Source organism: Anomaloglossus baeobatrachus, chromosome 3 (assembly GCF_048569485.1).
Source record: "Anomaloglossus baeobatrachus isolate aAnoBae1 chromosome 3, aAnoBae1.hap1, whole genome shotgun sequence".
NCBI classification, from domain to species: Eukaryota; Metazoa; Chordata; class Amphibia; order Anura; family Aromobatidae; genus Anomaloglossus; species Anomaloglossus baeobatrachus.
Genome location: NC_134355.1, coordinates 706,835,307 through 706,859,608, shown reverse-complemented (window position 1 = coordinate 706,859,608; position 24,302 = coordinate 706,835,307). Strand labels below are relative to the sequence as shown.

The window sequence follows — 24,302 nt, the reverse complement described above, 5'->3', positions numbered from 1 at the left end:
GTCCGGATGGCGGAGGAAGGCGTGTTTTATTCCAGCATACACCGGTTCGCGGGCGGGTGAGCAGCCGTGGATTCGGCGGGGGTTTGGGGCATTTTTGGGGGGTGCAGGAGGGCAGTATTGGGGAGGGGGCGGCTGCGGACACGGCAGCGCCAAGGGGGTCTGTGATTTTGACCAGGTATGGGTTTTTTTTTTTTTTTTTTTCCCTGCAGGGGATGGTGTGTACGGTTGCGGGGAGTGCGCATGAGCCGCCGGCGGCATGAACGGGGTCGGCGTTAGTAGGCGCCGGTACGGCAGGCAGAGCGGGGGCGCATGAGGTGGCAGGGGAGCAGGTTCGGGCAGAGGCGGCAAGAGGCTGTGACAGAGAAAGTGGTGAGGAAAGAAGACGGGGGTTGAGATGGTGTGTCTGGATGACAGAGGCCAAGTGTGAGAGGTATGTGTGCTTCGGAGGCCCGCTGGGGGCTCACCTGCTGGAGGATGTGAGGGATAAGATTTGGAAGGGGTGAATGTAGAATTAATTTCTCGGCCTCCCCTGGAACAGTTTCACCTGGATAGGGTCAAGCCAAGTGACTCCAAGAAGGAGAAGTAGACGGAGGAGGGGCGCTGTTACAGGCTCATCCCTTGTACATTTGCAACGGGGCTGCGGGTTTTGGCGTTTGTTGGCGAGTGTACAGGGGAAGGAATGGGGGTAATTGTTCGGCATTGTTTGGTTATGTGGTTGCATTTGGGGAGGCTTGTTAGGTCATATGGCGGTGTAGCTTGGCGTCTCTACGCCGAGTAATTTCAGCAGGGGAAGGTGTTGCGTGCAATTATGCGGTAGGATCAGACGGTAATATCCTTATGGTTGCGGTTGATGGCGGCTCCTAGTCAGCCCTTTCGGGGGGGTAGTCGGGGGTTCGGGACTTGGAGCCCCGGTGAACCAGACGACGGGGTTTTTTTGTGGGCAGTAGAATGATGGGCGGTGCAAATTTGGCACAGCCGGTTGTCTTTGGCATAAGTGTTCGGTCTGTAGAAAGGGATATACCGTAGTAATTCCCGCATTTTTAGCATTTTGTTGGGGTTGGTGGTTCTTCGCCTCCTTATTGGAATTGGCGCTGGGCTAGGGGACGCCCGGATGTTGTCAGTGGAAGTGGGGTCAGGATGCGGCTTTGGGCAGGATGGGTGGGGCCAATCGGGGCCCTCCTGTTATGATTGGGTTTCCCTGTTGGGGGGGGTAGTGCCGAAAGGAGCCGAATATTTCGGCTTGTTTAAAATTTATCTTATCCAGGGGAGTCATGGTTGTCTGCCTGCTTTGCCCCAGGATTATCGGCAGTTTATTATGTGTCGTCTGATGGGAGTGTGGGCTTTGGTACAGTCGGTGAGCCGTGGAGCATTGTTAGCAAAGGCGGATGCGGAGGCGGCATTTGGCTTGTTACTGGTCCACCTTGCTAGCCAGCAGTTCTGGTGCTGCGGTGGGGGTGGGAGTTATTACGTCGATTGGCGTTTGCTGACGGGTTGTTCCATTTCGTGTTCCTATTTGAGGCTATTATTTCTTGGTGGAGTGGTTGTGCGTGGTGTGTCCAAGCTTACATCACTCAATTCATTATAGGATGATTCTCTTTTGCATTAGGTCGGCGGGTCTGATGATTCGTGTGGGTTTGCTGTTTCATTGCAGAGGGTGGCGGATACTCGTTTGGCGTCCCGTTGGCGCAGGAAAGGAGTGAAGGTCCAGCGGCAGTGAGGCGGTTGGTGTGGGATAGAGATTGATGTTATGGCTATGGAGGGTAGGCTTTGTGGGTAATGGTGTGGTCCTATGGGCTGCGATAGAGGCAGTTAGATCAGCTAAGACGGTGCGGTTTAAGGTGGTGCAGTCTTTGCTGTGGCAGTTGAACTGCAGGTGCGGAGTCACGCCAATGGGGCGTGTGTTTGCTGGACGGCTGTCGACGGCCTCGCCGAGGGTGCAGCCATCGGCTCATTTTATGTGGGGGCACGAGGGAGATCAAGGTCAATCTGATGATGTAGGATGTTTTCTTAGGGCGATTCAATGGCCGCACGTTGTGGCTGGGTAAGGTGGTAACTGATGGAACGTTGCAGCTGTGCTCGGATGCAGCGGGACCGGTTGGTTGGTTTGGGCATGGTGGGTATTGCTTCCAATTTGTGGTGGTGGTCGAGTTGTGGGGGTTAGCAGTTTTTTCCGAGAGGAAGGTGTGCTGTCATTGTGACAGTCGCTGGTGGATTTGATTAAAGGTTTGTTTGCCACTTCTGGGCCGAGGGTGGTGTATTTGCGGCATTTGGTGCTCAAATGCATGCGGTAAAAAAAAAAAAAAAAAAAAGAAATACAAAATTACAGGTGTGGCATAACCTGTGCCGGGGGTCACCAAAAGGGGGTAGCTGTGGCTTTGTTTTGTTTCAGTTCCGCAGGTCTCGGGAGTTGAAGCCGGGGGCGGATGAGGTTGGAACGGGGTGGCCAGGAGGGCTTGTGGACTCTGGTGAGGCTGTGATTTGGGAGCTGGTTTCAGGACCTCAGTGACTGAGGTTACTTGGGCTAGATATACAGGAGTGTGGGCGGCATGGATAACGTTGTGTGGAACCAGGTTTTGGGAGGGCCCGGTGGTGTATTTGGTGGTATTGTTGGCAGTGGTAAGTAACGAGTTTTCAGGTTGGTCGGTTGGCATCAGCAGTGGACCATGGGGTGGTGGCTGTGGCTTTTTTGGTTGAAGTCCAGGGGTGAGAGGGATGTTTTCGCAGGATTTTCGGGTGCGGCAAGGCCTTGAAGGGGTTTTTCGCAATGGTGTGAAGGAGCAGGACACAAGGGTCCGATCTCCTTTGTTGTGTTAAAGCGTTTTGGGAGTGGTTTGTGGTTGATATGTTCATCTGATGATGAGCGGGTTTTTGTTTCCTTTTGTCCGAAACGTTTTGTTAGCCTTTTATGGGGGCTTTGCAGATCAGGGAGTTGGCCAGCCCATCTACAGTTACGGGCGGTGGTTTGATGTTGGAGTATGTGTCTGCGGTGGGGCAGAGGGTTGAGCGCCAGCTTAGTGGGCTCACAGAATCAGGTCAGGCGGGTTGTGAAGGTTGGTGATGTTATACACGGTCCTGGGTGTGGAATTGTGTCGGGAGACTGCCCAGGCCCGTTCGTGGGTCATGTGGATGCCCCCCCCCCTTTTTGTTATAGTACCAGTTTGTAGCAGTGCTGCAGACTTGCTTGCAAGGGGCGGGGGTGGGTGCCCGGACCCGGAGTACTACGGGTCGCATTCCTTCTGGATTGGGGCTGCCACGGAGGCCCCTCGGTGAGGTCCCGGGAAAGAGGTTGTGAGATGCATTTGGAGGTGGGGAGTCCTCTTGTTTTATTTTCGGCGTTACGTTCGGCCTACGTTGTTATCGTGTTAAGGCCAACGGGGGAGGGGTTGAGTCTTTTGGAAGTGGAATATGTCTTGGTTAGCGTAACCAGTCGGTGTTGTATCTGTGGGTTTATAACCTGTGGGTTTTGTAGTGTGGGTGTGCCTCATTTGGTTATTTGGGCACTCGTTTGTTTTCGGGGCTTGGCGGGCTGAGGCTCGCCTGAATTGTCGCCAGCGGGGTCGGGACGGGTTGATTGTTCTGGTCCTGTATGTGGGAGGCAGCGATTGGGTGGCCCGGGCTTATCGAGAGTTAATTTAGAATGATTATAAAAAAAAAAAAAAATATTGGTTGTTGCGTTTGTGGAAGATGTACCCGGGCTTTAATCGTGGGTGGTTTGGTAGTGTGGCCAAGTTGGAGTGGAGAGGGCCTCGTCCGGTAGGCAGTATCACTCGAGCGTTATTGGGGTGCGGCAATAAAAATTGGTGTCGCTGAACTGGTGGTTCGGAGATGCAATGGGGGTGCATCTTAACGATATTGGTGCTGTTTGTGGGAGCTGGGATTGCGTGGAAGTGTGGCACAAGCCTTTGGTGTGTGGCGGGTCCAGGCCACATAAGGAGTCACGTGCCCTGTCCTGTGGCAGGGGGTAGGTCTGGTCCAGAGGCGGTTGAAGGAAATGGTAACTGGACAGAGAGACACCATCTTGGTATGGTGGCTCCGGGTTCCGGGATGTTGCAGGCACGGGGTTCTGCAAAGTTGGGGGATTAATCCGTCGGTGATTAATACCTCATCTCTGGGTCGGTGTGTTGCGGCCAGGGATATTGGTGTGAGAAGTTGTTCCTGGACTGGGCCTACTCAGGGTTACATATTAATGTATTGATTACTGTGTTACCTATTGTTATTTGTTGGGGTCGCCCGTTGGACGGCGCCCCCTTGTGTTTAGAATGTAAATAATAGGCAATAAAGGCTGCTGTGGCCAATTTAAAACAAAGTCACATGCAGTCCGTGTATTATTTACAAATGGTATTGGTGGGTAACAAACACAGCACGACTGGAGAATCCTTCCTCAATGGTCATGTCGTCCATCCTTGTGGAATTGTGCCAATCTTTAGTAATACAGGGAGAAAAAAATCTCCTCTCCTTTCCTCCGTTCCCTCTTATTAGGCTCCGTGCCCACGATCAGTGTTTGCAGCGATTTGGATGTAGCATGTTTCAGCTGTGACAAACGCTGCGATGTGCAGTACAAGCAGTGGATGGGAGGTCTAGAAATCCCGTGTCCACTGCTTGTTTCTCCCGCAGCAAACCCTGACCCGCGGTGCAGCTTTCAGAGGCCGCAGCATGTCAGTTCTTTGCTACGGAGCAGCATGTGTCCTCCCTAGGGAGAACACAGCAAGACGACCGCAGGGGGCTGAACACTGATCACGGGCAGCTGCGGTGTCCCGAGGAGGAGACTTGTGGCCCTGCAGGTCAGAACCAGCGAAGTCCAGGGCATAAGTCCTGATCGTGGGCACGTACCTCACCTGCAGACCCCAGGACGATCGCAGCTCTATGCCGGGATCAGCGCCAGCAGGGCTTTACTACGATTGAATCATCTGCGGTGATGCACATAGGAGCTCTGTGCATGTCGCGGGCGGGGAAGGACGCCGCTGCGCTCGCTAACGCTCGGGTCCGGCGCTGCTGCGATGGCTCGAGCGGTGGGCCAGATCCAGGGACTCGAGCGGCGCTCCTCGCCCGTGAGTGAAAGGGGTGGTTTGGTTTGGGGATTTAGTCTGTGACGCCACCCATGGGTTGTGGTGAGGTTGGGCACCACCGCTGCTGGTGACGGGGATCCCGGGAGCGATGGCAGGGAGCAGCTGGGATGTTGTTTTCCCCTCCGTGGGGAGGGGTTGGTAGTCCCGGGGCCCGGTGAGGTGACGGGGAGGCAGGGTTGGCGAGGTGCAGGGTCGCAGGAGACAGCGCAGCGCGGTGCCGGATGGCACGGTTGTACTCACTCAGCCACAAATGTACGCAAAGTCTCTGGTAAACCAAACGGCTGGATGGACGGGTCCCGCAGCCGGCTGCTGTAGTTTCTCCCGGACGGGTGGTGGTGGCTGCCTTTCCCTGCACCTGTGTGTATGTTCGGTCCCGATGGATTCCCACCGGTAACCCGCTCCCCAGCGTATATATGCGCCGGAGGAGCCCCTTTTGCCCGCAGGCTCTGGCCCTTGGAACTCTAGCTGTGGCGGTAGCTGTATTTCCTTTTGCTGGTCGGACGGTTGCCTTCAATCGGGTCTTGGCTGTTAGGAAACCCCTGGGGTTCTGGTCACTGACGGATTTGACCTCAAATGGCGGCTCCAAGCCTGGTCGGGGTCCGCAGGCCCTGCCTGAGTGTGCTGGCTTCACTTCGCTCCCCAGTTCGGTACCGGCGGGCCACCGCCCGACCCCGGTCCTACGGTTCCGCGTTGATCTGCCTCTCCTGCAGACGGCCACCACCGTCTGCCAACCTTGCTCTTAGTGCCTGGGCTCCCTCCCAGACACCAGCAGTAGCTCCTCTCACTTTCACTGCTCAACACTATCTGCTTCCTTTTCCCGCCTCCAGGACTGTGAACTCCTCCGTGGGTGGGGCCAACCACCTGGCTCCACCCCACCTGGTGTGGACATCAGCCTCTAGAGGGAGGCAACAAGGATTTTGTGTCTGGCTGATGTGCCTGTCTCAGGGTGGGGGTGCGTGTTGTAGTACATGTGACGCCACATGCACTATTGCAATGGCTGTGCCGGCCAATCAGAAGCAAGGAGGTGATGTCATACAGCGATGTCACCTCCTTGTGTGTCACCCAGGGATAAGGGGTACTCAGATCCGGGTCAAGGGGTCACTTTTGTAGGTGTACGGTGGCGTGACCTGGTCTGTGATCCCAGGCTCCACAGCAAAAAGGGAATTATTCGTGACACCACCTGTGGGTTGCGGTGATAAGATGGTAGCACCGCCGCTGCCTCTGGGGACCGTGCCCGGGACTGGTGGTGTGGGGCAGCAAGGTGGAATCCCCTCCACAGGTAGGGGAGGTGTAGTCCCGGGGCCCAATTGGTAGTTGTGGTGGTGGCAGGGATTGCAGGGAATAGTACACTCACAGTTCGGTTATCATGGTGCTGGATAAAGCTGGATTGATGTGGAGGGTCAGGAACACAGATGGAAGAAATACTCAGTCTTTTGTAAACCAAATTGCTGCTAACTGGTGCCCACGGATGCTGTGAGGACGGCTCCCACACCCGTGTGTGTAATTCAGGTGTTGTTCTCCTGCCTGAGGTCTGTGTCTGCTTCGTACACAGGTCCGCAATGGGTCCCGACAAGCGTCTGGCCTATTCCTGAGGCCCTTACTGCCACTCTCTCTAGCTCCCACCGGAGCTGCTTCCAGACTTGTCTCCTACTGCAGACTGACTGAAAACTAAACTCTGCTCTCTCCAAGCTCCTCTCTCCCCCTCCCGTTTTCCTGAGGAGGGGGCGAGTGGGGCCTGATTGGCCGGTGTGTATTGGTGTGGGAAACTCCCCAAGGGACAGTGAGATCTGCACCAGAAAGATGGATGCAGACCTCTGTGACACCCTGGTTTTGCCAGGGAAACACACTTGCATCTGATTGGTGGGCAGCAGCCATTGGTATACTGCAGACCACTGCTCTGCGTGGCACCGCAAATGTTTCAACTGTAGTAAAGCCCTTCCGGCGCCAAACCTCGCCATAGAGCCACGATCGTCACAGGGTCTGCGGGCCACAACAAGCAGCCTCAGGGGCCACATGCGGGCCTCGTGTTTGAGACCTCTGCTCTATACAAACAGTATTTAACACCCTAAGGTTTGTCTGAACAGCGGAGGGATTCTCTGGTCCAGTATGCTGCTCCAAAGTTAATGGAGGCCGCCATATCCCTCACTACAAGGGTGGATAGATGCCTCAGGGAGAGACCAGCGAAGACCCAGTTCCCTGTAGTACTCCCTCAGGAGGAGGTACCACAGGTGCATCTGGACAAACCCATCCAGGCGAGGGGTGTTCCCCTCATGTTGGGCTGCTTGCGGTTCACCGTGGGATGGGGAATGTTTTTACTGTGGTCTTAAGTGTCATTACATTAGGGTTTGTCCATCTATGCCCAAATGTGAAACAACCAAAAAAAAAGCCGCATTCCCCTGGTCATATTGAGCATGGCGACCAGTGTGTATGTGTCTTCCGTTTTTCCCCTCTTTTCCGGCTAAGGATTTTCCAGGTCAAAGAGGGGATACCTCTCCCACTCCTCAGGATTATATTAGGTCTCAGTGTTCCCCCAATCCTACTCCTGAGTGTACGGTTACTTTTCTATGTAAACCCCAACGCGTTATTCCTTCTTACATAGGTGGGGGTTGGGGGGGGGGATACTGTCACGGTTGGTTCTTTCTATAAGTATTTAGTGACAGGTTTTTTTGGGTCTGAGTCTCTTTTCCTGTGTGTGAATCTGTTATTTAAACAAGTTTTCTTTTTCTTTGGCAGTTGTAGGGTTAATGGCACAATTCCTCACCAGCAAGCAGGCTAATTACCTGCTCAGATGTTTGGGACCACTCCCAGTCCCTTTATATACCCTATGTTAGGCTGGAATCACACTTGCCACTGTAAAATTAGTCCGATTCTCATGCCAGAAAGTCGGACGATTTCTTTTCACATTTCGTCCGTGTGCTGTCCGTGTGCTGTCCGTGTGCTGTCCGTGTGCTGTCAGTGTGCTGTCAGTTTTTTCCTCAGCAGCTGCTACTCATGATGTACTGTTATGTACAGGAGTATTTACAGTGTTCTCTGCTACATGCTAATGAGGGGCGACTGGCCGGGAAACTAACGCCCAGGGGACTAGTCCCCGCGCTCATTAGCATACGGTAAAATATCGTTAGATATACTTCTTCTATAGATCTCTTTACCTATGCTAGTGTATACAGGGACGGTTAGGCAGGGATTAGAGATATACACCCAGGACTGCTCGAGGTTCTCACCACATATTACACCTGACAGGTTCCCTTTAAAGGCATTACAAGAGCAGGTGCTAATGTTCCTGGAGATGGGAGTGTCCACATCCCTCCACCTGTGGGGGGCGCTCATAGCATCTAATGTGAGTGTTTAAGCACACAGTCAGTGTCTGTCTCAGGAGGAGTTGGCCCCTGGAGGGAGCTGTGTGTTTATGGACTGGGGTCAGTATGTGGGTGCACACAGTGGTGCAAGCTGGAGGCCTGTGACCCGGGAGTGAGCCCCATACACACCCCTGGTAGTGTCAGACAGAGGTATGGTGTATTAGTTAGTGCCCAGCCGGGCCAGCCTGTATTGTTCTGTCACATGATGTAATATGTCTGCCATATGATGTGATGTGTTGGCTCCGGGAGGCTGGAAATGAAAGTGACATGCCCCAGGGCTTGGGGCACTCGGTCCCAGGCGTGTGCGACACTCAGGGGGATAGTTGTGCCTGGTCCCGAACCCTGGGGGTCATCAGAAAATAAAAGGGGAATGAAAATAAAAAAGGGGATTGTAGTGACTATGCCACTTGCGGTTTGTGGCCAGATTTGGGGGTCGCCGCCGCTGCAGAGTTCTGCTGAGGCTGATGGAATATGCAGCTTTGATGACTTGGGCCCTCTACAAGTAGGGCCAGGCCCCGGCAGGTGATGATGGTGGTAGTAGTGTTCGGAGCTGGTGTTGCGGAGCAGTGTGCCGGCAGTAACTCAGTCCACTCAAGTGCTGCGGTTGATGTCACTTTACTTACGGTAAAAGGTGCAGCCGCCTGGCACTGTCTTCTACCAAGGTGGACTCCAGGAATCCCTTCTTCTCAGACTCCCGTGCCGGTACCGTGTGAGATGAACCCTTCCTGCACCTTCAGTTTCACCAGCGGTTAACAGACAGAACCTGAGCTGAGCTCAGTTACCAGCCACAGGCTACACACAGGTACTCAAGCAGCTTCGGGCCCTGCCGCGCCACCAGACTAACTGGCTTCTCCAGCCCCTCACTGCTCTCCTGTCCTCTGCTCCTCTCTGTCCGCTCCTCTGGTCCACCCAACACCGGTGGCCAGGCCGGAGCCCAGTCCTCACATCGCCCAGACTGCGGGTCCACAGAACTCTCCCTTCAGCCTCGTGTTCCTCTCACACCTGACTCAGACTGACTACTTCCTGCCAGCTCCCATCTACCACACCACTGTTCCCTCCCCCTGCTGGGTCTCGCCCCACAGATGGGATGCCCCATATAACCAATGAGCGCCCATTCTTGTCATCTGTTGCTAGGCAGTCTCCCAGTCTGGTGTTGGGGTGTATGTGTGTACCTGATGGTGCTGGTGTGTTAGTGGCTTTTACGGTGCCAGTGCATAGCTCGTGTGCACTTAATTGTATATATGGGGTGATGCATTCTAGCTACGTGCACAGGTAGGCTTGGATAATCCACATTTGCACCATGTGTTGTCTTACTCTCTGGGGCCCTGTTGAATTAAGAATGAAATATGATATATTAAACATCATGCATTATATTTTTGTGCTTGTATTTTATTGTTTTCTTATGCTGGACTGTTTGATCCTATCATCATCTCCCCCCCCCCCTTTTTTTCCTTCCCTCCATTCCTCACATAAACATACGCAGTTGTCCCAAATTGCAGCTGGAGCCTTGTTATCTTTTGGCTCTAATCACTGCCATTACTTATATGACTATACCGCCGTTTGTGCAGGCTGTTCTGAACTCTAACATTGTCTCTGCAATGCTTTACTATTTTGAGCCCTTCGCCCCCCCGTACTTGCTCCGGCGCATGCGCATGTGTCTATGACGTTTGGATGTTACTATGACTTCCAATTCCGGTCTAGACACACTGCGCTTGCGTGCGCGCCTGCGCCTTCACACATATGGTCCGGTCCGCGCGCCAGCGATAACACAGCTGATCGTGAGTAACCCTCACTTGTCTTCCTATATATGAACCTGCGCCGCAGTGCACTTTACTTTCCCTGACGAAGCCGCAGCGGCGGCGATACGCGTGGGGTGATCCTTGTACCCCGGGTGTGTGCCCCTGCCACATTGTGGATACGCTCTTTATTGGACTCTGCAGTGTATTCTTTTTTCCACATCTCTTTGCTGCCCCATTGGGCATGCACAGGTCTTTCTACAACCGATTCCCCTTGCTTTATTCAGGTGAGCCTTCCTCCCTCACTTGGGAATTGGCCATATTCCTGGATTGCCAGGGACCTAATGGAGGTTGTGTCCCTTTTTTTTCCAGCAGGGCTATGATGCCCCTAGGATTACATAGTGACCTACACTGCGTGTTCTGGGGTACTACGGCTTTCTTTGGTCTCATATAGAGCTATCTAATTTGTTTGGTACCTGGTTATTGACCTCCAGTTGTTCATTATTGCCGTTGTTTATGTACTCATTGTATGCGATATCCCTGGACTGTTTGTCTCCTGCAGGTGGTACACCAGGCTGCAATTCATTCTCCCCTTGTGGCGGGGCTATATTACTGCAAATGTTGAATTATTATAATTATCATAAACTTGTGGGTACAGGATCTTGTCTACATTACATGTTTTAACTGGTTTTAAATTGTATCAGTGCACTGCTAATAAAGGTTTGTTTTCATATTGTACTATGGGTTGTGCGTTATATGCAATGTCATTTTTCCTTTATTAAACCCTTTACGTGCTCCATTGCATTATCAGCACCCCTTTGTTTTGTCTATCTGGCTATTGTGGTGCATTCTCCTCTCCTTGCTGCTAATTAGTGGCTTTTACTGACACAGGAGTCCTCACACAGCGTCACCAGTTCTTATATAGACCCAATGATGCTATGCGGGCGACCAATCACAGTAATGCCAGTAATTACCATGGTTGGCAAGCAATTCCTGCCTGCTGAAAAAAAGCCTGGAAACATGGGGGCAGGGACTCAACCATGGCACCCGACTTCAAGGCTACTCGATGGAGTGACGAGCCCGCTCCTCCATCTCTATTAATCCTTTGGTTTGTGTTTTTGTTTTCGCTTACAGACATCCCTTTTAATTATCACCATGAGAGGGACTCGAAAATACAAACACATCATCGACACTCCAGATCCTGGAAAGTGGGAGGTAAAAACTAAGCTTACATAACATTGTAATGGGAACTGGTAATTACTGTACAATGGTGGGTTGTAGAGAAACCTACGAGACAGTGGACATCAGATATGTCATCAGTAATGTCTCCTGGTCCTATTTCTTTCTAGCTGGCTGGCTATGAAGAATCTCTGCCGATCAGTGAAAAGTCTAATCCCATTACCAGAGAACTGGACAAAGCTGATGTCAATACGCTGGTCCAGCTCCTACGAAACTGTGATGCCGAGATCTTCCAGGAGGAAGATGAGACCATCATCAACTATCAGGTGGGGATTTAAAAAAAAAAACACGAGAGAATGGTGGATGTGAGATAGTGAGAGGACCAAAGGAATGAGAAAAGCATCAAGAAATGGGAAGAAACTATATGATGAGGGATGAGAGGAAAACCAGACAGTAAGGCCGAGGAAACTAGGAGACTGAGAGATGGTAAGGGGACCAAGGTGGAGAGGGGTGAGGGATGAAACAAATGGTGAGGAATAAGAAGAAAACCAGGGGATGAAGCCTAGAGAGGGAAATGTCAGAATAAGAGTTAAGGAAATGAATGAAGTAAGGGGTTAGAGGAGAACTAAGGGGTGAGGAATATAAAGAATGCAATGCAAAAGAGAGTGGCCATTGGGACCAAGGGGGTGAAGGATGAGTAGAAAACCATAGAACAAGGCAGCAAATACCCTGGCTATGAGAAATAGGTATGACCAGGAGAAATGGATAGAAGATCCAAGGAGTGAAGTCAAGAGAAAAAACTATGGGCATGAGAGATGGTGAGGATATCAAGATAGTGAGGGATGACAGAAGAACAATGGGGTAAATGTGAGCGAGATCAATGGGCATGAGAGATGGGATGATACAAGGGGACAGTAAGGGAGGAAAACAAAGGAATAAAGAACAAGAAGAGAAATAGTGAGTGAGGCTTGAGAGATGGGAGCTAAATGGGTGACGGACGAGAGGAGAACTTGTGGGTAAGGCTGAGAGAGAAAATGAAGGTTCGAGATTGAGGGAGGAGTAGAGTTCCCTCTAGTTAGACGCATCCAATAACCTGCTGTGCTGCTTGGTCAGGTTCATTCTTGAAGTGAATTTTGTCGAAAATCTTACAATTTACTGTATTCCCCCCCCCCCCCCACAAGTTGATCACGGACAATGACAAGCTTTCATGTAACTGACAAACTTATGTCTTCATGTGAACGTCCTTCTGGTGATGAGACACGAACTGTGTATGTCATAATGAGAACATCTGTAGGAGACCAGTAACGTCCTCACACGTCATTGACCACTAGAATCCTGCACTTTTCTAAATTTAGATTATTTTGAGGAATTCTAATAATCAGAACTTATTACCATTTATGAAGATATTCTACTGACATTCACCCTATGTCCCCAGAGACTATACAGTGAGTCCATCCTGAAGACGATCATGGACATTGCTAAGAAGGTACAGCAGATCATAGAGGTAATTACAGCTGGAGAGAAAGATGGCTTTTAGTATATAGTATACACTGCTGTACCCAGGAGAGTGTTGAGGGGCTGATGGGTCTCCTGTCCTACAGAATCCAGATGAGGGCCTCATAGTCCTCAGTGGATGTGGCACTTCTGGCCGTCTGGCAGTCCTCCTCGCGGTGAGTAATGGTCTTCTTCACCACCACCATATAACCCTTCATACCTCTGAGTGGTAGCTTCACAATACAATTCTGTGACCAAGTCGGAGTAACTTAATATAATTCATATGGGTTTCTGTCCCTGTAAACCTTCATATTTCAACCAAACTGTGTAAGTCGTTGGCTTACCCATATTTTGGATTTTGGGTGAAACATACAAACTTGGAAAATGTACAGAAACCAAGATAAGGACTCTGAGCTGTCCACCTCTGACATTATCTAATTCTTCATCTTTCTCCATGTTCTGGTCTTTCTAATTTAATCTCCTAATTTCTATCTTTAGAATTCCTTCAACCGTCTGATGAGAGGCCTCCATCAAAGCCCATGCTATACCTACATTATTGCCGGAGGGGACAGGTGGGAGCCATTGATGTCCCAGTGACGTACAATTCATTGTTTATTCTGGATGAGATTGCACTTTTCAGGTAACTTATTATATCTGCAGATCTATTGTGACCGCTCGGGAATCTACTGAGGATGACCCTGTCCGGGGACAAGAGGAGCTACAGAAAGTAAGTGGCTACCGGAGCACCAGGGAGAGCATGCATAATATGCTATTATACACCATGAAATAACTGCAGCTGACAACTCCCGACCGGATCTGATCAGAATCAATCCTCTGTGCTCAGTGAGCAAGACGTCTCAGCCTCAATTGTTGACGCCTTATCCCTATTATCAGGGCTGTATTGTGCCTTTGTGCTGCCCTAGGCACTTTAAGTGCTCGCGCCCCTTAGTAACAACGTAACACTGAGTTTTCGCACACGACATCTGTTTAAGGCAGATCTACTCTGTAAAACACTTGAAAAAGTATCAATGAGAAACGAAGGGCACTAACCCCCCCCCCCACCCAATGGGGATCACCACAGGCACATCAAAACATAGCATGAGTATAAAATATTCCCACAACACTGTCCCCACTTATATACTGTGACTGTCATACTGCCCCTAATAAACTACACACTGCCCTCCCTTATAAATTATACCCACCACACCTTCCTCAATTATGAAATATGATCTGCACATTGACCTCACATCATGCTGCCCCCTCCTCACAATGTCCCATGCATGCTGCCCCCTCCTCACAATGTCCCATGCATGCTGCCCCCTCCTCACAATGTCCCATGCATGCTGCCCCCTCCTCACAATGTCCCATGCATGCTGCCCCCTCCTCACAATGTCCCATGCATGCTGCCCCCTCCTCACAGTGTCCCATGCATGCTGCCCCCTCCTCACAATGTCCCATGCTTGCTTCCCCCTCCTCCCAATGTCCCATGCATGCTGCCCCTTCCTCACAATCTCCCATGCATGCTGCCCCCTCCTCACAATGTCCCATGCATGCTGACCCCTCCTCCCAATGTCCCATGCATCCTGCCCCCTCACAATGTCCAATGCATCCTGCTCCCTACTCACAGTTTCCCATGCATCCTGCTCCCTACTCAGTTTCCCATGCATGCTGCCCCCTCCTCACAATGTCCCATGCGTGCTGCCCCCTCCTCACAATGTCCCATGCGTGCTGCTCCCTCCTCACAATGTCCCATGCGTGCTGCCCCCTCCTCACAATCTCCCATGCGTGCTGCTCCCTCCTCACAATGTCCCATGCATGCTGCCCCCTCCTCACAATGTCCCATGCGTACTGCCCCCTCCTCACAATGTCCCATGCGTACTGCCCCCTCCTCACAATGTCCCATGCGTGCTGCCCCCTCCTCACAATGTCCCATGCGTGCTGCCCCCTCCTCACAATGTCCCATGCGTGCTGCCCCCTCCTCACAATGTCCCATGCGTGCTGCCCCCTCCTCACAATGTCCCATGCGTGCTGCCCCCTCCTCACAATGTCCCATGCATGCTTCCCCCTCCTCACAATGTCCCATGCATGCTTCCCCGTCCTCACAATGTCCCATGCATGCTGCCCCCTCCTCACAATGTCCCATGCATGCTGCTCCCTCCTCAGTTTCCCATGCATGCTGTTCCCTCCTCACAATGTCCCATGCATGCTGCCCCTCTCCATGAGCTCCTAATGCTGCCTTCCTCTTTTTCATAATGACACCTCCATGCTGCCCCACTCATCCTAAGACCACCACACTAACGCTTATGCTGAGACACCCCTCACACACTGTGACGGGAGTGTACAACAGAGCAAAGGATGGACGAGGCCGAGGGACGATCCAACAGGTTTATTAACAGGAATACAGGAACAGCACACGATTAGTCCACGTAAAACAGATTCGGAGGCCCTTCCCGACAATCCTCAGACCGGATAACAAAGCAATCGTCCTTACAGTAGTCCAAAGAGTTCCACACAATCCCACGGGCCGCCACACAGGCCTAGCTCCGTCCGTGTCCACAGCCACCCAGGCTGGGGCTCCTTCTCTTTTCAAGTTTCAGCTCACTCTGAAGTTACAAAAAGGGAAATGCATTGTCTGTGCTCCTTGACCAGCCCACCATGTTCAGGGGGTAGGGGTCACACATCCTATCATCAATGGTTTGGTCCATCACAGGGCTCCGATATGTCTGCCAGCCACAGTAGATGAAGGGATCCCCTGCTGTGCAGAACAATGACTATTCCTTCACTGGCCAATGCAATTACAGACTAGATACACAACTCTGGATAGAAGATGACAGGCTATTTACATAATCACATTAGATGCCAAGACTACAATTGTATGAGAGAGACACATTGAGACCAGTAGCTCCCCCAAGAAAATACATGAATTACAACTAATACAACCAGGGAAATATACATATTATGACATATTATACACAATAAATGACAGGGAAATATACATATCCTGACATAGTATCACAGCATATACAGTGAGAGGGTAAATTACATCTTCACAATCCCTCCCACTCCCAACTTGTGTACGTACTAGGGACCTCTACAGGTCACTGGTTAAGTACACACAGGCAGAGCGTTACTTACATGTGGCTTCATGCAGCCACGAATTGGCATCGTAGCTCTCCCACATCATTGCCCAGGAGAACAGCTGCAGGAAGACCACCCATCACCCCAACCACACATCGCCTGACCCCAAAACCAAAGTTCAGATCCACAGTGGCTGTGGGAATAGTCCTCCATTGTCCACCAGCCAGTTCAATGACAATCCCAGGTCCTCTATGGATTGCCTCGGGCCGAACCACTCGGGGATCAGCCAGTGTGAGGAAAGCACCCGAGTCACAAAATCCAACAAGTCTCTGTCCATCCAGCACAACCTCCTGCAAGTGCTTACCTCGATGAGCAGAAGTCGTCATAACTGCGGGTCGCACCCCGTAAACTCCTGGTGGTGCAACATGGGGGGCTGAGTCACTAGGCCAGTCCTCACTTAGCGGTGCCACATCTTCCTCCATGGCACTGGGCTGTAAATAATTAACAATCCGATTGGGTGCAGGATCAGTCCTCATTTGAACAGCTGGGCAGGAGACTTGCCGATGCCCTGGCTGTCCACATTGATAGCATCTGAGCTGGGTCTCCCTCCATCCAAGGCGTCCTCTTGGGTAAGGGGTAGGGGTACTTGGAGGCCGGCTCCCACCTGAAGGTGCTGTAGGGGTTTGAGGATGATTCCTCCATGGGCTGGCTGGGCATGAGGCCTGCAAATGCCCGGGATGCCTACAAACATAACACCTGCGCTCTGTTACTTCCTCTCCCCGGCGTATTCCAGAAAGTGCAGTAGAAGCAACTGGAGGCACATTAACACGGGTATCAACATGTGGTGGCTTAGAGGAACGGGGAACAATGGGGACAGAATAACTGGGGGCATCCGGTGTTGTGGAGCTGTTAGGCGTCTCTCCATCCTCCAACAGAACCCTCCACTGAGGCTTGATGGTGAGCACCTCATCAGCTAGAGCAGCAGCTTGTTCCACAGTTGACGGCTTTCTCTCACGCACCCATTCCCGGATCTCAGCGGGGCACTGGGCAAAGAATTATTATTTTAGGATGACCTGCAGGAAGGTCTCCCAAGATAAGGCCTCCTCTGCCTCCAGCCAGCGATTACATATTTGTTTGAGTCTATGAGCATATATCTTAAAAGACACTTCCCCATCACAGGCTAAAGCACGGAACTGAGTCCTGTAAGTGTCTGGGGTCACAGCATAATGTTCTAGAATAGTCTGTTTAATATCCGCATACTCACAGTTCCACCGAGGGTCCATAGCTCTATAGGCTTCAGCAGCTCCCCCCTCTAGGAGCCCAACCAGATGCCGGACACGCTCCCTGTCCGGGACTTCCATTAATCGACACTGATGCTCAAAGTCCTGGAAGAAGCCCTCAATGTCGCCTGCAGCCTCATTAAACGGCTTAAAGTCTTTGCGGGACACCCTGGGAAGTTCCCTCATGTTGGGTGCTGGGGTTAGTCTGTCTGGAACCTCTCGCGGCTTCCACAGCGAGCTGCTTATCCAGCAGTGCCATCTCCTCCATCCTGCGCTCCTTCTCTTTAGCTCCACGCATGACCTCCATCTTATATTCTATGGTGGTCTCCTCTCCCAGCAAGGCCATCTCCTCCTCGTACCACACAACCCACTGACTTTTTTGGGTATTTACCTCCGGCTGCCGTCTTTCTTCCGTTTGCTGTGAGGATCCTTCCTCCACGTCATTTTGCGAGCAGACTCCTTCTAGCGCCTCAATCAGCTGCTCCTTGGAGAGTCCTTTGAAACGAACTCCTACTTAACGGGCCTTTGATTGCAGGCTCCCCAAAGTCCAGGTCTTGTACTCTGCAGTGCTGGTTCCTGATGTTGAGCCATTGTCCTCCATTCCTTCTGCACTGATCCCAGCGCTGCCAACCAGTTTGTGACGGGAGTGTACAACAGAGCAAAGGATGGACGAGGCAGAGGGACGATCCAACAGGTTTATTAACAGGAATACAGGAACAGCACACGATTAGTCCACGTAAAACAGATTCGGAGGCCCTTCCCGACAATCCTCGGACCGGATAACAAAGCAATCGTCCTTACAGTAGTCCAAAGAGTTCCACACAATCCCACGGGCCGCCACACAGGCCTAGCTCCGTCCGTGTCCACAGCCACCCAGGCTGGGGCTCCTTCTCTTTTCAAGTTTCAGCTCACTCTGATGTTACAAAAAGGGAAATGCATTGTCTGTGCTCCTTGACCAGCCCACCATGTTCAGGGGGTGGGGGTCACACATCCTATCATCAATGGTTTGGTCCATCACAGGGCTCCTATATGTCTGCCAGCCACAGTAGATGAAGGGATCCCCTGCTGTGCAGAACAATGACTAATCCTTCACTGGCCAATGCAATTACAGACTAGATACACAACTCTGGATAGAAGAGGACAGGCTATTTACATAATCACATTAGATGCCAAGACTACAATTGTATGAGAGAGACACATTGAGACCAGTAGCTCCCCCAAGAAAATACATGAATTACAACTAATACAACCAGGGAAATATACATATCATGACATATTATACAAAATAAATGACAGGGAAATATACATATCATGACATAGTATCACAGCATATACAGTTAGAGGGTAAATTACATCTTCTCACACAAACACACACACACACACACACACACACACACACACACACACACTACCCCACTCTTGATATTGACTCCCCTACATTGCTCCACTCCATACTGAGCCCACACATGCTGCCCCTTCTCCATAATGAGCTCTCTCATTCTGAGTCCTTACACTCCCCCGCCATCGATTTTGTCATTGCACTATCACTCAACCCTTGTCCTCTGTCTCTAGGATTGGCCCCTCTCTCCCATTCCCCCAGCAGCAGCCGCTCTCCCCCGCCTTCACCAGCAGCCTCTCCCCCAGCATCAGCCTCTCTCCCCCCAGCCCCCCCAGCATCAACCTCTCTCCCCCCAGAGTCCCCCAGCTTCAGCCTCTCTCCCCCAGCTTCCCCCAGCATCAGCCTCTCTCCCCCAGCTTCCCCCAGCATCAGCCTCTCTCCCCCAGCTTCCCCCAGCATCAGCCTCTCTCCCCCAGCTTCCCCCAGCATCAGCCTCTCTCCCCCAGCTTCCCCCAGCATCAGCCTCTCTTCTCCCAGCCTCCCCCAGCATCAGCCTCACTCCTCCCAGCCTCCCCCAGCATCAGCCCCCCCAGTATCAGTCTCCACCCTCCCAGCCTCCCCCAGCATAAGCCTCCCCCCTCCCAGCCTCCCCCCTCACAGCCTCTCCCAGTATCAGCCTCCCCCAGCATCAGCCTCTCTCCTCCGAGCCTCCCGAAGCATCAGCCTCTCCCAGCATCAGCCTCCCTCCTCCCAGCCTCCCCCAGCATCAGCCTCACTCCTCCCAGCCTCCCCCAGCATCAGCCCCCCCAGTATCATCCTCCCCCCTCCCAGCCGCCCCCAGCATAAGCCTCCCCCCTCCCAGCCTCCCCCCTCACAGCCTCTCCCAGTATCAGCCTCCCCCAGCATCAGCCTCTCTCCTCCGAGCCTCCCGAAGCATCAGCCTCCCGAAGCATCAGCCTCTCTCCTCCCAGCCTCCCCCCTCCCAGCCTCCCTCAGCATCAGCCTCCCTCCTCCCAGCCTCCCCCAGCATCAGCCTCTCTCCTCCCAGCCTCCCCCAGCACCAGCCTCCCCCAGCATCAGCCTCTCTTCTCCCAGCCTCCCCCAGCATCAGCCTCTCTTCTCCCAGCCTCCCCCAGCATCAGCCTCTCTCCTCCCAGCCTCCCCCAGCATCAGCCTCCCCCTCCCAGCCTCCTCCATCATCAACCTCCCCCAGCATCAGCCTCTCTCCTCCCAGCCTCCCCCAGCATCAGCCTCCCTCAGCATCAGCCTCCCTCCTCCAAGCCTCCCCCAGCATCAGCCTCTCTCCTCCCAGCCTCCCTCAGCATCAGCCTCTCTCCTCCGTGCCTCCCGCAGCATCAGCCTCTCCCAGCATCAGCCTTCCTCCTCCCAGCCTCCCCCAGCATCAGCCTCTCTCCTCCCAGCCTCCCCCAGCATCAGCCTCCCTCAGCATCAGCCTCTCTCCTCCAAGCCTCCCGCAGCATCAGCCTCTCCCAGCATCAGCCTCCCTCAGCATCAGCCTCTTTCCTCCCAGCCTCCCCCAGCATCAGCTTCCCTCAGCATCAGCCTCCCCCCTCCCAGCCTCCCCCAGCATCAGCCTCTCTCCTCCCAGCCTTCCCCCTCCCAGCCTCCCTCAGCATCAGCCTCCCTCCTCCCAGCCTCCCCCAGCATCAGCCTCCCTCCTCCCAGCCTCCCCCAGCATCAGCCTCCCCCAGCACCAGCCTCTCTCCTCCCAGCCTCCCCCAGCATCAGCCTCTCTCCTCCCAAACTCTCCCAGTATCAGCCTCTCTCCTCCCAGCCTCCCCCTCTCTCCTCCCAGCCTCCCCCTCTCTCCTCCCAGCCTCCCCCTCCCTCAGCATCAGCCTCTCTCCTCCCAGCCTCCCCCAGCATCAGCCTCCCTCAGCATCAGCCTCCCTCCTCCCAGCCTCCCTCCTCCCAGCCTCCCCCAGCATCAGCCTCCCTCAGTATCAGCCTCCCTCCTCCCAGCCTCCCCCAGCATCAGCCTCCCTCAGCATCAGCCTCCCTCCTCCCAGCCTCCCCCAGTATCAGCCTCCCCCAGCATCAGCCTCCCCCAGCATCAGCCTCCCCCAGCATCAGCCTCCCTCAGCATCAGCCTCCCCCAGCATCAGCCTCCGCCAGCATCAGCCTCCCCCCTCCTAGCCTCCCCCAGCATCAGCCTCCCTCAGCATCAGCTTCTCTACTCCGAGCCTCCCGAAGCATCAGCCTCCCTCCTCCCAGCCTCCCCCAGCATCAGCCTCTCTCCTCCCAGCCTCCCCCCTCCCAGCCTCCCTCAGCATCAGCCTCCCTCCTCCCAGCCTCCCCCAGCATCATCCTCCCCCAGCACCAGCCTCCCCCAGCATCAGCCTCTCTCCTCCCAGCCTCCCCCAGCATCAGCCTCCCTCCTCCCAGCCTCCCCCTCTCTCCTCCCAGCCTCCCTCAGCATCAGCCTCTCTCCTCCCAGCCTCCCCCAGCATCAGCCTCCGTCAGCATCAGCCTCCCTCCTCCCAGCCTCCCCCAGCATCAGCCTCCCCCAGTATCAGCCTCTCTCCTCCCAGCCTCCCCCAGCATCAGCCTCTCTCCTCCCAGCCTCCCCCCTCCCAGCCTCCCTCAGCATCAGCCTCCCTCCCAGCCTCCCCCAGCATCATCCTCCCCCAGCACCAGCCTCCCCCAGCATCAGCCTCTCTCCTCCCAGCCTCCCCCAGCATCAGCCTCCCTCAGCATCAGCCTCCCTCCTCCCAGCCGCCCCCTCTCTCCTCCCAGCCTCCCCCAGCATCAGCCTCCCTCAGCATCAGCCTCTCTCCTCCCAGCCTCCCCCAGCATCAGCCTCCCTCAGCATCAGCCTTCCTCCTCCCAGCCTCCCCCAGTATCAGCCTCTCTCCTCCAAGCCTCCCCCAGCATCAGCCTCTCTCCTCCTAGCCTCCCCCACCATCAGCCTCCCTCAGCATCAGCCTCCCTCCTCCTAGCCTCCCCCACCATCAGCCTCCCTCAGCATCAGCCTCCCTCCTCCCAGCCTCCCCCAGCGTCAGCCTCCCCCCATCCCAGCCTTCCGCAACATCAGCCTCCCCCCTCCCAGCCTCCCCCAGCATCATACTCTCTCCTCCCAGCCTCCCCCAGTATCAGCTTCTCTTCCCCCAAGTCTCCCCCAGTATCAGCCTCTCTCCTCCCACCCCATACGCAGATCTCCAGTCTGCATTAGAGACACCCCCACGCTCCTTATGAATCTTCAGCTCTGCGAGCACTTACCTGCTCCAGGGCCCGCCGTCATCTTCCTGGCTCACGTGAGTATCCTCTTCTGACACCGGCTTCCATCGCGGCGTCCACTGCGGCGTCCTGCTGTGAGCTCTGCATGTGAAATCCATACAGCATTGGACGCAGCACAGAGGAAGGAGCTGATTGGCGCGCCTGTGACCCCGGAAGTGCAGGCGCCGGCAGTTCCAGGGTCAATCAGCTCTCTGTGCCCGGCCGCTGCAGTTTGTCTGCATTCGCGTCTTAATTGACGTGGATACAAATAAATAAAGGTGCGCCTCTCCCCCCTCCCCCCTCCGAAAATACAGCGGATTTAATGAATGTGTAAAAAAAAAAAATTTTTTTTTTTATTTTACTGCTAGAAGGTGCCACCACCTGCATCCTGCCGCTCTAGGCACGGGACCACGGGCGCCTAATGGTAAATACGGCCCTGCCTATTATACTATATCTGACCCAATGAACAAAGGGCTACTCAGAGTTAGCATAACTTCGTGGCTTTTTTCTAAAATATCACTCCCCATGGGTTGTAACTGCTTGACTCCCTGTAAGAGTATGTTACTGTCAGTGTGACTGCTGCCTATCTTGGCTCAGAGTAGAACAGAAGTATATCTAATATTAACAGTATTAGTGTTAGACAGGCAGTAACATCCATGTGAAAAACAAGGACCATGAATCACTCTGAGATATATCACGTGATGCTTAAAGCCAAAAGAATAAAAATGCCTTTAGTTCTTACCGTTAGAAATGAGTGACACCCCCCCCCCCCCCCGCCGTTCAGTTCACCAAACCGAACAATGGGTACATTTGCCGAAACTTTATCGTCCCTTTACAAACCCCATTGGATTCAATGGGAGGCCAAACGTATCGCGCAAAAAACACCTTTGCGGGGTGCGAAAAGCTTCCAAAACAAAAATGTTTTACACTGCAGCCCCACTGTATTGGTATAGTAATTATCTTCCTAGACTATAGACAGAAGAAATATAGAGGTGGATGAGAGACAGGTGTAGGCCGGTGCTCCCACACCCGTTAGTACAGACAAGACACAGCTTGGAGGCCTACTGTATGTAATAGCCGTAACATTCAAAATCCTTCCAGCAACACAGCAGTACAATAACATCAATTGCCCTCTGTGATGGTGTGATATTGTGGGTTATGTACCATTTTGTGTGGGTTCATGTTTTGGGCGTGGTGGTCTGCGTATTCGATATATTGTTTGTTCAGTTAAGTCCCGTTATATCCCCTTGAAGTGCTTCTGTCCCTAGGTCTGGGGGAGGGGGCCTGGCATCCACCCAAACTCTCTGTTTACCTGGGGATTATTCATTCTGGGTGAGACGAGAGAGAAGCAGGATTGAGCCGCTGAGGCTGCGGCCAGCACCCCAGAGGCAGCTAGCACCCCGTATTATGAGAGCATTACCCATCCTATATGAAGATGACATTTTACATAAAATATTAACTCCTGGATGCCTTGTAGTGGCTAAAAAAGCAAGGACCATTGGTAATATCATTTCACCGAATTCTATCTCCAAACTCTCGCGTTGGATCATGGCTTCACACTGGGTTTGTATAGATGCGGTAGTCCAAATTGCAGAACTTGCACTCATGTAAGGGTTTCCAAAAATGTCTCATTTTGATTCTAGCAAAACCCACAGCATTAAACAATTTATTAATTGTAACTAATAATATAGTTTTATCTTTTGGAATGTACACAATGTAATTTGCAATATGTGGGTTGCAGTACACGCCCGCTTAAGAAGCAATTTTCTGAACATGTCACAGACCTTGTTTCTTTAACCTCTTCTACCAATTTATCGCAAATAGCACAACATTTCATTAATGTTCATGGCAGGTCCACCGCCACTCTCAAAGTCTCTGGCATTGACAGGGTGTGTGTTTTTTTTTTTTTTTTTGGTTTTTTTTTCTAACCGCAGCGGTAACCACAGGAGAAAGTTATTAAACCGCAAAGCGCTTTGGATTTTTTTATTTGGGGACTTGCTCACCATATGGATTCAATTCATTCAGGGAGAATATGTATCACTATTGATTGGGCACATTTATCAAACACTAAAGCGGGCTTTACACGCTACGATATTTCTAGCAATTGCTAGCGATATCGTACGCAAAAGAACCCGCCCCGGTCGTGCATGCGATATTGTGTGATCGCTGCCGCAGTGAACATTATCGCTACGGCAGCGTCACACGCACTTACCTGCTCGGCGACGTCGCTGTGACTGCCGAACAATCCCTCCCTCAAGGGGGAGGTGCGTTTGACGTCACCGCGACGTCACTAAGCGGCTGGCCAATCAAAGCGGAGGGGCAGAGATGAGCGGGACGAACATCCCGCCCACCTCCTTCCTTCCTCCTTTTCCGGTGGACGCAGGTAAGAAGATGTTCCTCGCTCCTGCGGTGCCATACACAGCAATGTGTGCTGCCGCAGGAACGAGGAACAACATCTATAAACAACCATTAACAATTTTTGGTTTTAGGACGACCTCTCCATGGAGAACGATTTTCACCACTTTGGAGGACGTTTA

At 52.8% G+C, this 24,302-nt stretch overlaps 1 protein-coding gene across 2 annotated transcripts in view; it reads left to right on the top strand.

The window, feature by feature from the left end:
* GCKR (glucokinase regulator) overlaps positions 1-24,302 on the top strand; it is a 118,795-nt gene that overhangs the window by 13,858 nt on the left and 80,635 nt on the right. For both annotated transcript variants that reach the window (XM_075338897.1, XM_075338896.1), the window contains exons 2-7: positions 11,293-11,373; positions 11,508-11,663; positions 12,773-12,841; positions 12,939-13,007; positions 13,330-13,403; positions 13,492-13,558. In XM_075338897.1, coding sequence (XP_075195012.1) covers positions 11,314-11,373; positions 11,508-11,663; positions 12,773-12,841; positions 12,939-13,007; positions 13,330-13,403; positions 13,492-13,558 — 495 coding nt within the window. In that variant the 5' untranslated portion in view covers positions 11,293-11,313. The remainder of the gene's footprint in view (positions 1-11,292; positions 11,374-11,507; positions 11,664-12,772; positions 12,842-12,938; positions 13,008-13,329; positions 13,404-13,491; positions 13,559-24,302) is intronic.